The sequence below is a fragment of the Oppia nitens genome, unplaced genomic scaffold (assembly GCF_028296485.1).
Source record: "Oppia nitens isolate AA-2021 unplaced genomic scaffold, nextdenovo-longstitch-racon4-pilon3 scaffold6_pilon_pilon_pilon, whole genome shotgun sequence".
Classification (NCBI taxonomy): Eukaryota; Metazoa; Arthropoda; class Arachnida; order Sarcoptiformes; family Oppiidae; genus Oppia; species Oppia nitens.
This window is the reverse complement of record NW_026533250.1, coordinates 4708425-4723531: the sequence shown is the minus strand read 5'-3', so window position 1 is coordinate 4723531 and position 15107 is coordinate 4708425. Positions and strand designations below refer to the sequence as shown.

At 35.4% G+C, this 15107-nt stretch overlaps 2 protein-coding genes across 2 annotated transcripts; one reads left to right on the top strand and one right to left on the bottom strand.

Annotated features, from left to right (window-relative positions):
• The first annotated feature begins 1968 nt into the window (after positions 1-1968).
• LOC128962884 (serine-rich adhesin for platelets-like) lies at positions 1969-8892 on the top strand. The gene is made up of 3 exons (XM_054309290.1): positions 1969-6999; positions 7311-7534; positions 7627-8892. Exons 1-3 carry the CDS (start codon positions 2589-2591, stop codon positions 8878-8880), a joined length of 5889 nt encoding a protein of 1962 aa, XP_054165265.1. The 5' UTR covers positions 1969-2588; the 3' UTR covers positions 8881-8892.
• Positions 8893-11822: 2930 nt separating this feature from the next.
• On the bottom strand, positions 11823-14092 carry LOC128962894 (cyclin-dependent kinase 5 homolog; the record flags this gene model as incomplete). Its single annotated transcript, XM_054309299.1, has 2 exons — positions 13766-14092; positions 11823-13098 (listed from the first exon to the last, which is right to left on the bottom strand). A coding segment is annotated over exon 2 (1272 nt), but the record flags the coding sequence as incomplete, so codon positions are not given.
• Between the last annotated feature and the right edge of the window lie 1015 nt (positions 14093-15107).

Genomic DNA, 15107 nt, shown 5'->3' with positions numbered 1-15107 from the left:
CCAGTCCCACAATTCAATCACTCTCTCTCTCTCTCTCTCTCTCTCTCTCTCTCTCTCTCTCTCTCTCCATGAGCTGAGACTCAATCATAGGACTGTGGATTGTTGTTCATTATGGTTAAGGGGTATTTAGTATCTCTCTCTTTCTTTCTCTCTAACACACATCCAATCACTCACTCACATATATGACGAGTGAGTGAGTGAGTGAGTGAGTGAGTGAGTGAGTGAGAGAGAGAGAGAGAGAGAGAGAGAGAGAGAGAGAGAGAGAGAGAGAGAGAGAGAGAGAGAGAGTCAAAGATATGTTTAGTAATGGTATTAAAATTTTTGTGCAAAACTTTTTTTTTATAATAATATTACAAATACATGTTCTTTAGCTTTTATTTAGTATTTCGGTGGGGATTGGGACGGGAGGGGTCGTCAACGATAAAGAATGAGAGACAGAAAGCGAAAAGCTTACCTTTAAATGCACATTAAATATATGCTTATAGTCTAAAAGTTATACATAGTGTGTGTGAGAGAGATAGGGAGAGTATGTTTGGAGGCCCTCTAGCTATATATCTATCTGATTATTATTACAGTAAGTTTTAGTATATTTGGGTTCAGAGTTTATAGAGAGACTACTCTCTCACTTTCTCTATCATATAGGATATGGGGAATAATAAGAGAAAGAGAGCAATACTAATGCAAATGAATTTCAATAGATAAGAGAGAGAGAGAGAGAGAGAGAGAGAGAGAGAGAGAGAGAGAGAGGGAGAGAGAGAGAGAGCAGTTAGAGTAAGTATGTGTGAATTGAAACATATATTATATATGATATACTGTATATTATTAAAAAGTTAAACATTTTTTTTTATTATTATAGGATACATGTATGTCATAACATAGCGCACAATAACATTGAAGATTGCTATTTGCTGATCATCACTGAATATACTGATATATATACAGTATTATATATAAATAAATACTGCAAATAAATAAATAAAGAGAGAGAGAGAGAGAGAGAGAGAGAGAGAGAGAGAGAAACAAAAACTTATTTGTTTATAACTATATATCTAATTATATTTATTTGAAAACACATATAGCTTTTATACACACATACGCACACACATACATACCCGACCCCATAATCTATTGGTGTGGTGTTGTAATACATACTGTGGTATATGTGCTATAAATGTTTGTCGTCGACGACGACAACTTTCATTCAACTTTATTGATATATCATATAATATAAAAATTTTTAACAACAAATATATCACAAGTTTTTTTTGTATGTTTTTTTGTCTGTAGATTGCATTGCATTTCAGTGTATAGTCTAAACTAAAACTAAAACATTTTGTGTGCAAATTATTATTATTTAGTTTTGTTTCATTTTATTTCAGTTTCAAACTTATTATATATAAATTATATGTTTATTCACCACTAATATACAGTGTGTAGTCAACACAATATTTTAACTATCATTTCTAGTAGTTTTCATTTAACTTTATTTTTAGATAACAGAAAGAGAGAGAGAGAGAGAGAGAGAGAGAGAGAGAGAGCTCATGTATACTATAGTATTTAGAGTGGAGCTCATGTATGGAGAATGGGGTGTAAAAGCATTTGAGAGCTCAGAGAGTATTATATTAGAGGAAAGAGAGTCAAGTGAAGTCAGATTCCAGTGCAGTGCACATACAGAGAGTGTCTATGCCTACTACTACTACTACTACTACTACTACAGTATACCAGTGATATCGCAAGCACTGGTAGTAGTAATAATATTTAGAGACAGACTGGTTGTGTACCCCACACACACATACATACATATTATACATAAACTCACAAGTTTACCCCAAACGGCACCTCCAATAATACCATTGCTGGTGTGATAACAGCGCAACAACTGGAAAACTGTTTGCTTGAAAACTACAGTCACACACACACACACACTGCACCATAAACTCTACTCTACTCTCTATCTCCCTGAGCAAGCAAACACTCATACATTTACAGCTCATACCTAAAAATCTATTACCCCCTGAAAGGAGGTTTCACTGCGGGACAGTTGGTTGAGGAGTGAGTATATATATATATCTGTATTGTAGGTCATAGCGTATATAACATACACTCAAACATATATTATAAAACAGTAGTGCTGTTTAATGGAGTACTACTCTCTCTCTATCTCTCTATACGTGTCTATTGGCGATACATTTTTTTCTGTGTGTGTGTGAGTGTTATCTAACCTAACCTAACGCTGTTAGAGGACAGCCGTTTTTTTGTGGTGATGGTGTAGTCCAGTCTAAAGTTGTCCATTAAAGCACATTCATAACGCACACAACTGTCCCGCGACAACAGTGTACTCCATTAGGTTTTTTTTTGGAGGCCTTTACTACTATTCCTATTGCTATCCTAAATGGTGTTCCCAATACTACTACTCACTCAGTGAACAGTTAAGCACTAGTAGTATGTAATATAAATGTATAGTCGCTATCAAATAGTTGGCTCTCCAATAGTTTGAGTGTTAGGTTTAAGTCTCTCAGCCAAAGGTGTTATCCATTTGGTAGTGAAAAGTAATAAAACTCCCGTTTTTTTTGTCGGGAGGGGGAGTAATGGCCGATGAAGACAAAGATCTGCAACAATTGTTGGCTATTGTCAACAATAAAGACGACGAAGTAGTTGATGGCCATCGGATTACTGAGGAAGAGATCAAACAGGCACTCAATTCGCCTTCAATGGACCAACAGATGATGGCCTCGGATGATGACGACGACGGCGATGAGGACAGTACCGAATGCGACGATTACGAGGTCAGTGCTGGTGGTGGCGGTGGCGGCTCTGGACGCGGCGGCAATAGAGGCGACAGCAGCGGTAGTGGACACGGAAGCAATCACGACAATAGTAATCATCATCAACACCACAGTTATCGGGGCAGCGATACCAGTGTCGACCAGTTTATGATTATAGCCAGCGATCAGTCAGCGGCTGCCGCTGGTTGTGGTGATGGCGGTGCATCGGCAACAGCTGCGTCATCATCGGAGATTGCGGCCGTTCGGGCTAAGCCTGGAGAGTATCAGTTCCAGATGATGGACCACCATATCTTCAAAGGCAAACACGGGAAGAAGCTCTACAAATGCGACATTTGTGGCGCCGTTTACCGACATTCGTTCAGTTTGAAACGTCATTTCATTCGGTCGCATATCAACTATGGCTATCTGTGCGAAACCGATGTCACCAATTGCGGCATCAATCTGGCGGCCAGTGCTTCGCTACAACAGTGGCGCAAACAGTGCGCCTCACGACCACCGAAGCCGCCGCCCACCGACCTATCCTATCATCCGATGCCTGAGCTGTTCTGTTGTCATTCGTGTGTATTATATTTCGATGACTTGCCAGCTGTCAAGTCTCATGTGGACGACTGTCACCGAAATACTAGTTCGGGAACCATCGAACCGATTCGCATACCCTGTTCTCAGTGCAACATGTCGTTCATTCAGCGCCACAATCTGGTCAGACATGTCGAGGTCGTACATCAGGGCAAACGGCTGTTCGGTTGTAAGCATTGTAATAAAAAGTTTCAGACAATAGTCGACCGGAAACGACACGAAAAAAGTCAACACCCGAACCAACAGCAACGGCTTGAGGGCGACGAAGAAGAGTATAATGACGGACATAATCAAGTCGACGACGAAGAAGAAGAAGATTGCCAATTGGTGACAGATTTATCGTTGCAGAACAACAACAACAGCAACAGGTTTTCAACAGGTTTACCGCCGAAGACAACAACAAAAACAACTACAGTAACCGTAGTTTCCAAACAACATACTGTTCCACAGCATAAGTGTCTGCGCTGTACGCAACTGTTCCCGACGTACGCTGAGCTAAGAAAACATGTGACCAAAAAGCATAAAGAATGTTACCATCCGTGCGGATTCTGTCACAAGTTTTTGTTTGTCAAAAAACAATTGACACAACATTTGCGTCAAAAACACCAGAAGACGTCCCGTGAAAATACCGAAAAGTTGCGAACAAAACGAAAAGGTCTGAAAAGTCGCAACAAATACAACAACAGCAGTCAATCGGTGGCAAACAATGCGCCAATGGATCTGTCGGTAATCTACGGCTCGACAACTGTCAACAGCCAGATGTCGCAGACAAACCAATTTCAAGCCTACTTTCATTGTTCCGTTTGTTATCGACGATTCCTGACGTACGGCAAACTTATACATCACAAACAAATAGCACACCGGCCGACACCTGTCCGCAACTGTTCCCGATTGACTACCGAAACCTACATCGACCGCGATCTAACCGAACCGCGCAGCAATGCCTACGAAATGGAATTCTATCGGACACTGGCCCAGAAAGTTGCCGAAAATCTTCTGTATTTTGTCGATGGAAAAGGTATGGCCGGTTCGTCACCAGATCTTAGCCACAAAGTCATACTCAATCATCATTTTGGTCGCCACGACAACAGCACCGGAGCCGCCGCAGCTAATAATCGCGACATTAATCTCAGCGAATATAACTTTCCCGAAGACTTCCTAAACGAACGTTCGCCACCCGTGTCGGCCAATACCGAAAAACTGGAGTATCTTTTCGACTGCAATCTGAATAGAGTAGAGAATCGCACAAAGTTTGGGCCGTTTGTTGTCGAATCCAACGACGACAACGATAACAATAATAACAACGACACAACTAATTTGGTATCAGTTGTTGATCAGCAACAGCAACAACAACCACAACAATTGCAATCACAAAACAAGTCATCATTTATTTGTACCGCTTGTCATCATAAGATCTCAGCCGATGTGATGGCCGATCACGAGTTAAATAATCATCCGAATGTCGAGTGCACATACCTGGAGGTCGACGCCTTCAACGACATTCCCGCACAGTTACTACTTTGGCAGTACCATTGCGCTGAAGGTTTGCTACACAGGTGTCGTCCGGCACCGACACTGGCCAAAACTGGCGACTCCATGGACATCACTGACGTGGCCACAGTTGGCGACGGCACCGCCACCACCACAGCTTCCGGTGGCGATGATCACAACGCGACTATGAAATGTACAAAATGTCAGCAATCGTTCAGAACAGTAGGTCAACTGCACAATCATATACTGGAGTGCGCTCACAATAGGCCATCCAAGAAGCGAATCACAGCAACACAGGAACAGCAGACCATTATTAGTCAATCATCATCGGTATCATCACAACAGCTGATCTCAGCCAATGTCAGCGCTACAACAGCAATAACAACAACATCATTATCGTCATCAACAACAACACCTTCAACCACAACAGCAAACATCATCACTACCAACAACACCAGCATTACTAGTTCATCAATGATTAATACTTCCAGTTCAACAACAACAACGAATGATTCGACTCTTACCGAATGTAGCTTCTCGTCGAACGCCACCGAAAAGGTGACCACCGATTATTCGTCACCATTGTCGCCGTCGAAGACCCGATCGGGAAAACGACGACAAATCAATTCAGACGAAGTGCGACGTCCGAAACGCCGGCGCAGATTAGCGAAGAATGGCAACAACAAGACAACGCCGAAGATCGATGTCGAAGAGTTGTTGGTCCACAAGAATAAGTCAAATGATAGCAATAATAACAACAACGAAAACAATTCAAAATGCGATGAAAAATCGCCAAAAGAAGTTGTCCGCGATATTACCGCCGACCGTACGGCAGCTGATGTTGTTGTTGTCAAAGATGATAGCAATTCGACGACAAAAGTCATTGAAACCAGTCTTCCGAAACGATACTCATGCAAGAAGTGTACGAAAAAATTTGTCTATAAGGACACGCTATCCAAACACGAGATGTCCTGTAAGCGTGTCGTCAAAGACAGCGATAATAACACCATCAACAAGAAGTTGATAGCAACATCACCAGCAAAGACATTAACAACGACATCACCAGCAAAGACAGCAACAATGACATCACCGAAATCGGACAATGAATTCAAGCGAACACTGAGGAGTTCACAACATCAGTCTAACAACAACAGTGGTGACCAGTCAAGCGTTGCCGACTCGCCGTCAAAAAGCAATAATACTAATAAAACGGGCGGAAAAATAGCGGATGAGTTGAATACGACAACAAGTCAACAACCATTGAGTACAAAACACAACAAATCTGAATCAAACAATAAAACTGAAGATATTCTCAATGAAGACACAGAAGAAGAGGACATGGAATACGAGGACACAGTAGAACAACAACAACATAAAGAAGTCATACCTATTATCGATGAGTCGACAGTATCAGTTCCACCCGATGAGGAAAGTCCATCGCGCGCTAGTCGACAACAAAGCAAGTTGTCTTCAGTTGTCGCCACATCTACGACCACAACAACAACAACCATCACCGATTCAGCAATTGTCAGCACACCATCATCGGCATCGTCATCATTATCATCAGCTAATCAATCGCTTCACGAGCATCAATGTCCAGATTGTTTGCGTATATTCACTTATTTGGCAAATTTCAAGAAGCATATCACCAATATATGTCCAATTCGTAAGCAGCTTAACGATGAAGAAAACGATTTAGCCATTAATACTAATTCAACACCACTACTGACCTCAACGCCTATATCTTCATCGGCGGCGTCATCATCAACGGCAGCAACAACAACAAAATTAGTCAACGAATCGATCAGTTTATCTGCAGATGAAACCATTAAACAGGAGAAGAGTCAAGAATCTGGTGGCGATAGCAAAGAAAATAACAGCAGTTCGAAGACTATTGAGGACGACGACAACGACACCCGCAAAAGCACAGAAATTATCATCAATAATGACATCACCACTAATGATGATAATAATAATAATAAAAGTGTTGTTACCGGTGGTAGTGGTGGCGGCGATGATGCGGCGGAAGACGAAGAAGTATTGATCGAAACCAGTAGTAGTGGTGGTGTTTCGTCTAAAGATGAAAAGCTTGACTTATGGCGCGTCAAACAAGAGAACCCGCAGTTTGCCTTCAAAGGGTCTCCAGGTATGTCTCCAATTGTTTTTTTCTTGGCTACTGATCCTATAGCCGCAGATCCTATACATATTGCTTGTGTGTGTGTGTCTATACCACCTCTTTAAGTGGTCTTTTTCATCCATAGAAGAGTTGTCAAAATTCTTCTGCTTCTCTGTTTTTTTTCTCTCTTTCTCTTTTCTATTCCTCTAGTTTTGCTTACATTTTATTTGTTTAATTTCCGATACATACACAACACATAAACTATTATTACATACACATATTGAACTGTCATATTTACTAATGCCGTCCCCCGATATACTGTATATACTGTATATAATTAGCGCAACACCACTCATGTCCATACTGTCAGAGAGGGTTCACATATTTGGCTAATTATAGGAAACACATCAAAAGTATTTGTCCGATTCGGCAACAGATCGACGAAAAGAAGAAACAAATCTTTGAGGACTCGGCCAACGGTGACGGCAGCCCAGGCGGCGGCGGCACAAAATTGAAGGCCGATTTGCCGCCGACACTGGTCTACACTCCATCATCATTATCAGTGGTAAGTGTTCAGTGATCGGGTTATTAGAGAATTGATTATTTTTTTGGTAAAACTAATACTAATACTTGTTTTTGATTTTTTTTATTACACAGAGAAGTCAAATTGAGGACACAGTACTAACACTATTACGGGATCAGACAAAACAGGACCAGATTTTGCAAACATCGGAGGAATTCATTAAATCTAAAGCCTCGAACACCACTGGACAACAAAAACAACAATCGGGAGGAGACCAGAGCTGTACGAATCCAAGTGATGTCAATCTAAATCAGACGACAACCGACGAAACTCAGTCAAAACGGGTGGTTGACTCGTGTGGTGACACTACAACAGACAGAGACAGGAATGACTCGTCGCCGTCGACCACAACACCAGCTAAGGGCTCATCGTTTAGATTTCGGACGTTTTCATGCAGTATATGTCATAAAATATTTCTATCGTACGTAACAATGCTTAAGCACCGACTGTCGCATAAACTATCGGACGGTTCGGCTAACTGTGTCAGTGAGGACAGCAATAGTAGCGGCGGTGCTGTCGCTCTCAGTGGTGCCGATATGTCAGAGAAGTCTGACAACGAGTTGATCGACAAAGAGGCGGCCAATCAAGCTTTGGCTGTCAGTATACTCAGCAGATCAAAAGATGTTTTGATGAGCAAAATGCGAATCAATTCCCAAATCAATAAGGATGACATTGGCGGTAGTGGTGGTGGTGGTGGTGGCACCGGTAAGAATATAACTACCGGTATCACGAGATCGGCGACAAATAGCAAAGCGTTGATTAATACCACAGAATTGTTGGAGAAGTTGGCTCGCGGTGGAGGCATAAGTGATAAATTGGTCACAAAATCGTTGTCGACGACGGCGGCGACTTCGGCGACAAAGATCGTTAAAACACCCGAAGTCATCACTATTGAAACGAATAATAACGACTCTCAGGCCGTGAACCTACATCTCAGAGCATCGACATCCGGTGGCAATAGTCATCTTCATAATAATAATAATAACGATGTTATCAACAGTGGAATCACTGATTGTGTCAATAATAATAATGTCGAAGAGATTATCATCGACTCTAACAGTCTAAAAGATTTTGAGCTAAATGTCCTCAAAGACGGTCTAATTGTTACCCAAGATCTCCAGCAATTGATTACTGTTAACAATGACGGCCAAGTGGTGGCCGCTGTCGACGACGACCCGGACGGTACCAAATGTCCCGAAGTGTTGCTTAATTTGGATGACATTGAAAATGCTAACGAAGTTTGGATTACTATCACTGACTCCAGTGCCTTAATACAAGTGCCTCCTAATCATAATAATAATACTAATAATACCAGTGCTTCCAATTAATAAATTTAATTATAACATAATAATCTTAACTATAATATTAATAATTAAGATAAATAAATCAATAATAAAGATAAATAACCAAGTTGGCCTTAATAATGATAACAATAATAATGAAAGCGCATAATACTATTGATAATTGTTTTTTTTTTATAATTAAGGAATAATGTTTGACTATAATTTATAAAAATTTATATATATATATATATATTTATAGTGTGTTTTTTATGTAAAGAAAATAATAATTATAGATTAATTATTTGCATATTATTTTTCAAATCTTGTCTTCACAGATATTTTTCATGAAATATTTTTAACACAAAAAATAATAATAATTACAAATATTGTGAACTAATTTTGTAATACAATTCCTATTGTACTGTATGTGTGATAATAAGCAAACAAACAAAACCATAATTTATTATTATTATTATATTATTAAGTAATGTGTGAAATACATTGTTAATTAATTTTATTCAAATCACAATTTATTTAATAATTCAATTCATAAAACAAACAAAATATTACAACCAATCATTGTTATTACAAATACCATCCAATTCATACCATTTTTGATTTTTATTAACACATTTTGATTACATAATATTGAAAATATCAATATTTCTATTATATTAATTTTTTGTGAAAATATGTTTGAAATTATTTATACAATTATTTTGATTCAATTCAATTTAATTATCTATAGTTTTCATTTTTTTGATAACTTGTTTATGCAATATTAGTATTATTAGTACTATTATTATACCACAAATTAGATATTTAATAAGTGTTATTATTAAACTTATTATTATTTTTAAGTTATATGTATATTATTAAAAAAACATTTTTGAGAATATTTAATTGTATAGTTTTAGAGAAATATATTATATAAATATATAAATAGACAATTTATTAATAAAATAGTTATAATAATAATTATTATTATATAAACATATATGCAATTTTGATTGGGATTTATAAATTGTATACTTTATACATATAAATAAAATAGATATATATATTATATACTATTTAATAAAAGTGAGTGGTTTTCTAATAATATATTATATTTACCATAATAAAATAAATTGTATATTTTAAAAAAATAAATAAGTTGAAATCTTAACAAAATACCATGGTGTTTTTGTTTATATATATATATTAATTTATCAAGTTCAATTATTGATATTCTTAATTTATTTTTAATTTATTTTATACCATATCCTATATAATCGCATTTTCTACTGTACTCTATATAAATTATATTATACTAATACTTAGTAGGGTTAATTAAGGTCACCCTAGTATATATATATTTATATTGTTTTTAGATAGTTTAATCTAGTATACAAAAATTTATTCCCAATAGTAGTAATAATAATAGATTTTTATTTAATAAAAAGATTATTATTATTATTGATAATTTAATTTCAAAATAATATCACTTAAAAATAATTATTGATATTTTTGTTGACCGGAAAACAAACAAACAAACAAAAATGTCAAAAACTTATAGCCGAAACTCATTTGACCGATTCGGCGATGACTTGTGCGGACACATACTATCGTATCTGCCGATCGACGACAAGATTCGCTGCGAATGTCTGTCCAAACAATGGCAACGAGTCATCTTCGATGGTCACACTGTTATCACTGTTGATAAATCATTAGACAATCAACTAATGATATCGTTAGTTGAAAATTTCAGTGATATTATCAAAAAATGTCCAAACGTTAGATATTTATCATTTGATTGCGACTATTATACTAACAATGAACTGTTGCTCGAAGTCATCATAAATTCTAACTGTCCTCAAGTGACTGGCCTTCATGTAGGATACGACCGGTTTGTTAGATGGGAGACAATGCAAATGATTTTCGCAAAGTTTGCCAAACAGTTGCTATCAATGGATTTGTACGATCTGTCTAAGTATAACCTGATGGCCAACACTGACCTCTGCGCCCGTATCCTACGTATCAAAGTCAACACTTTCTACGATTTTATTGATGTATTTTGTCAGCCAAATAGGCGGCTGTTTCCACGATTGCGGACACTTATCGTCGACGACGGCATCGATCTGTTAGGACCCGAATGGGATCACTTTGCCGACAATTATGGCCCACTTTTAGCCCATTTGTCGGTAACCGTCTATTTCTTTTGTCTTATAGACTATACTAAGTTAGACAATATTGTTCAGTTTGGGTCATGTATTTCACGTATGCCTGTCCTGAAGTCGTTGGCCATCGACTACTGTCCGAAAGTGCGACCATTTAATCGCTATTTTATTGAACGATTGCCCACTTTTCAGGATATTGTCGACAATTTGCATGCAATTTGTCGACAATACCGAAAAAGTCCTCCACTCGATAGGTTCTCATTGAAAGTGTTTAAGTCGACGACTGATAAGGACCGGGAGTTTGTTGTTAATTTGGTGACCAATAGATTTGGTTTAAGTTTAATTAATAGCAAATCACTTAATGATCAGTGGATACGATTTACCAAAAAATAATGAATTTTTTTGTTGACAAAAAATAGTTTTAATTTGTTTTTTGTTTTAACTAAATTATACTTTTAAGTATAGTATATACTAAATATCAATATTTTTTCTTATTTTTATATAATTTTTTTTAAAAATATGTTTTTATTCATTAATCTTTTACAATTACATACTACTGTATAATTTATTATAATGTTATAAAATAATGTAATTAATGCAAAAACATTTTTTTATATCTCATAAAATAAAATATAAAAATAGTTATATATTAATTATCCGGTAAAAAAAATATTTTATTACACAATAATAAAAAAATCAGTATAATTCAGTAATGTTATGATGATTAACATAATTATCAATAATGTTATTATTATTATTATTATTATTATTAATAGTAGTAATGGTATAAAAATTTTCATTATTATTATTAATATTATGAATGCTTTGATTATTATTATTATTACTATTAATATTTAAAAATGTTTTCAACGTTTGACTAATATCACAGTCTTGGGGTTCAGTGTTAAACAATGGGTGTTTAAGGGCATCGGTAGCCGACACCCGGTTCTTAATGTTCAGACACAATAGTTTGTCGAAAAGATCCACAGAATTGGTTTCGGGTGTACATCGGATGGCAAACGTTTTGCGTACATTGCGGCGAAACATTTGCGGTAAATAGAGATTGGACATGAAGTACATGTTTTGGACGCCCAACAAACTAACAGAATTGATTGGTCCGCACAGTCGGCTAATCTGCATGAGCTGGTCGTACTCGTCGGTGGCCATAAACAGCGGCCCATCTCCTGGCGACCACAGTTCGGCCATCAGACAGCCGACACTCCACATGTCGATAGCCGTACCGTAGAACCGATAGTTGACCAACAGTTCGGGTGCTCTGTAGGCCAGAGTGACCACTTTGGACGAGAATCCGTTCCATGAGATCGTTTGCAATGCTTTAGCAAAACCAAAGTCGGCAATCCTGACCCGGCCGGTAATGTCTACCAAAATATTTTCGGGTTTAATATCCCGATGAATAACTTGCCGATCGTGTATATAAGCAATTCCTTCGAGAATCTGTCGAAGAATATTCTTGATCTCAGCAAAAGATAATCGTTGTCTCAGTTCATACAGAATTGCACGCAAATCAAAGTCACAAAACTCGAACACAAGATATTTGTGGATCTGTTGGCGACCACTACTAGGTCTTTGATTTTCATTATCGTCGTTATTATTATTATTATCATTGATTTCATCCATTTTGTCACCAAAACGCTTACCATAACCATCACTACTACTACTACTACTACTACTACACCGATAATCCTGTGATGAATCAAATTTGTCGATCAGTTCGATGACATTCTTGTGCTTAATCTTATTCAACAAATTGATTTCATTGTGTATGTGATCATCGGTTTTGTAGCGATTGATAATCTTTTTGATGGCCACCAGTCGGCCAGTGGTCGTACAGTTGGCTTTGAATACCTGTCCATAGGTTCCTTCGCCTATTTTTGATAGTATCTCATAGTTTTGGCATAGAGTTTGATGACAACGATTGTGCGATGAACAACATATCGTAGATGAACAGGTAGATGGATGTGGAGGAAGAGGAGGAAGAGTAGGAGTAGGAGGAGATAATCGACAGTTTGAACAGTCAGTCCTTAAAGTGGACAGACATGTAGTCATCGATTTTAAACGTAACGCATAAATGCTTGACATTTGACTGAATGAATGGATAAGATAAGCAAACTTTAATAATATTTATAATAATAATACTAAGAATAATAATATCAATAATTATTATAGTTTACAATGAAATAATTAGAGTATTACTATAATACAGTATAAGCTATAATATACAGTATTGTATGAGAGAGAGGAAAGGGAGCTATGAGATAGAGGAACTGTATTCGTCTAAATAATAATAATTGTTTCCACTTATATTTGATTGCAATTTATATAACATTTCTATGAAATACACTATTAATTATTTGATATAAATTTTTATATATTAATATAAATATTAGTAATACAACTACGAAATAGTAGTTATACTGCATATATAAATTTATACAAATATATATATATATACCGGTATATACTATATTATATATAAAACTGTTTATTATAATACACAAACACATATTGAAATATAGAAATTAATATATATTTTTAAAAAATAATTTATATCTAAATGATAACATATGAAATTGAAATATTAAGTTATATATTAAAAAACATTAATGTAATACATTAAATATATATACATATAGATTATATATATATTGAGTATATTATAATAAAAAAGTGATTTATATAAATTTATGTACAGTAGTAATATGAAAAAAAATATTTAGAAATAAATTAATATTAATAATAATTATTATTACTTTGAATTATAAAATAGTAATAATATATGCAATCATTTGAAGTACAAAATCGCAGAGGAAAGACAGGTCACACATAGACAGTGTGTGAGTGTGTATGTTATGTCTGGGCATTAAATGGTAATGTTTTTTGCAAAAAAAAGGCTACAAATTAAAGATATCTGTCTATCTATAAGTTTTGTTGTCTTTTTTTAAACTGTACGGAGCACTGGTGTGTTTCAACTTTTTTTGCAAACTTGTAATCACATACACATATATACACACACATATACATAGAGAAACACAATCAGTGGGCACTGGTATGTAGTGTACAGTACTGTAATATACTGTATGTGTACTTATTAAGGATTGCAGTTTATCCTTCACACATACAGTCATCGCCTAATAACAGCTCTCCTGCTCTACCATTGGCTCCGCACAGGTATTGCAAACCAGTGATGAAATGTCGTTGAAATCATTTTATATTTTTTGTGCTATTTATTTGATATTATATTAAATATGATATATACTGTATATACAGTATATAAAAATAAATAAATAAATRTATATTAAAGATCGTCACAAAATTTACTATTAAATGTGTTATTTTACATTATAACTATTAGTACTAGTATTAGTATTACTACTATTAAATGATTACTATTATGTAATGCTATCATCATTATTATGTGATATAAACCTTTGGACTTAATGATAGTTATGTTGAAATTCAACTAAAGTGTAGCTAATATCTTGAAAGACAATTATTATTATTATTATTTGTAAAACAATATACCATACAAAATAAGTTTTTTTAATGATTTATACCTATTATACCTATTAGGTACATCAAACACAATCATATTATTTAAGTCAATCTAACAAACATACAAAATAAAAAATATAGGCTATAAATACTAAAAAATAAATAAATAATGCATATATTATAATAACAATTGGTATAACAATTTATTTTTAGCATTTAGATTTTTTTTTGTGAATCAATAAAAAAATTTACAATTCATAAAATTTTACGTCAATGAAATTTTTGTAAAAAAAGTTTTTTTAAAAAAAAAAATGGAGTTAATTAAATATTTTTGTTGTTGTTGTTGATAATACTGATTAATAATTATTAATATATTATATAATTAAAATTTCCTGAATGATAATGTCTGGATGCATTAGTAATATATATATAAATCTACATTATATAATACATTGGTTTGGACTTTTATCAACAACAATAACAAAAAAATACCCAGACACCCTTGTAATGACAGTGAGATCCTGCCGGAAATTACAGGAGTAATTACACACACACACACACACACACACATTAGCATATAACCTACCTGAGCTTTATACA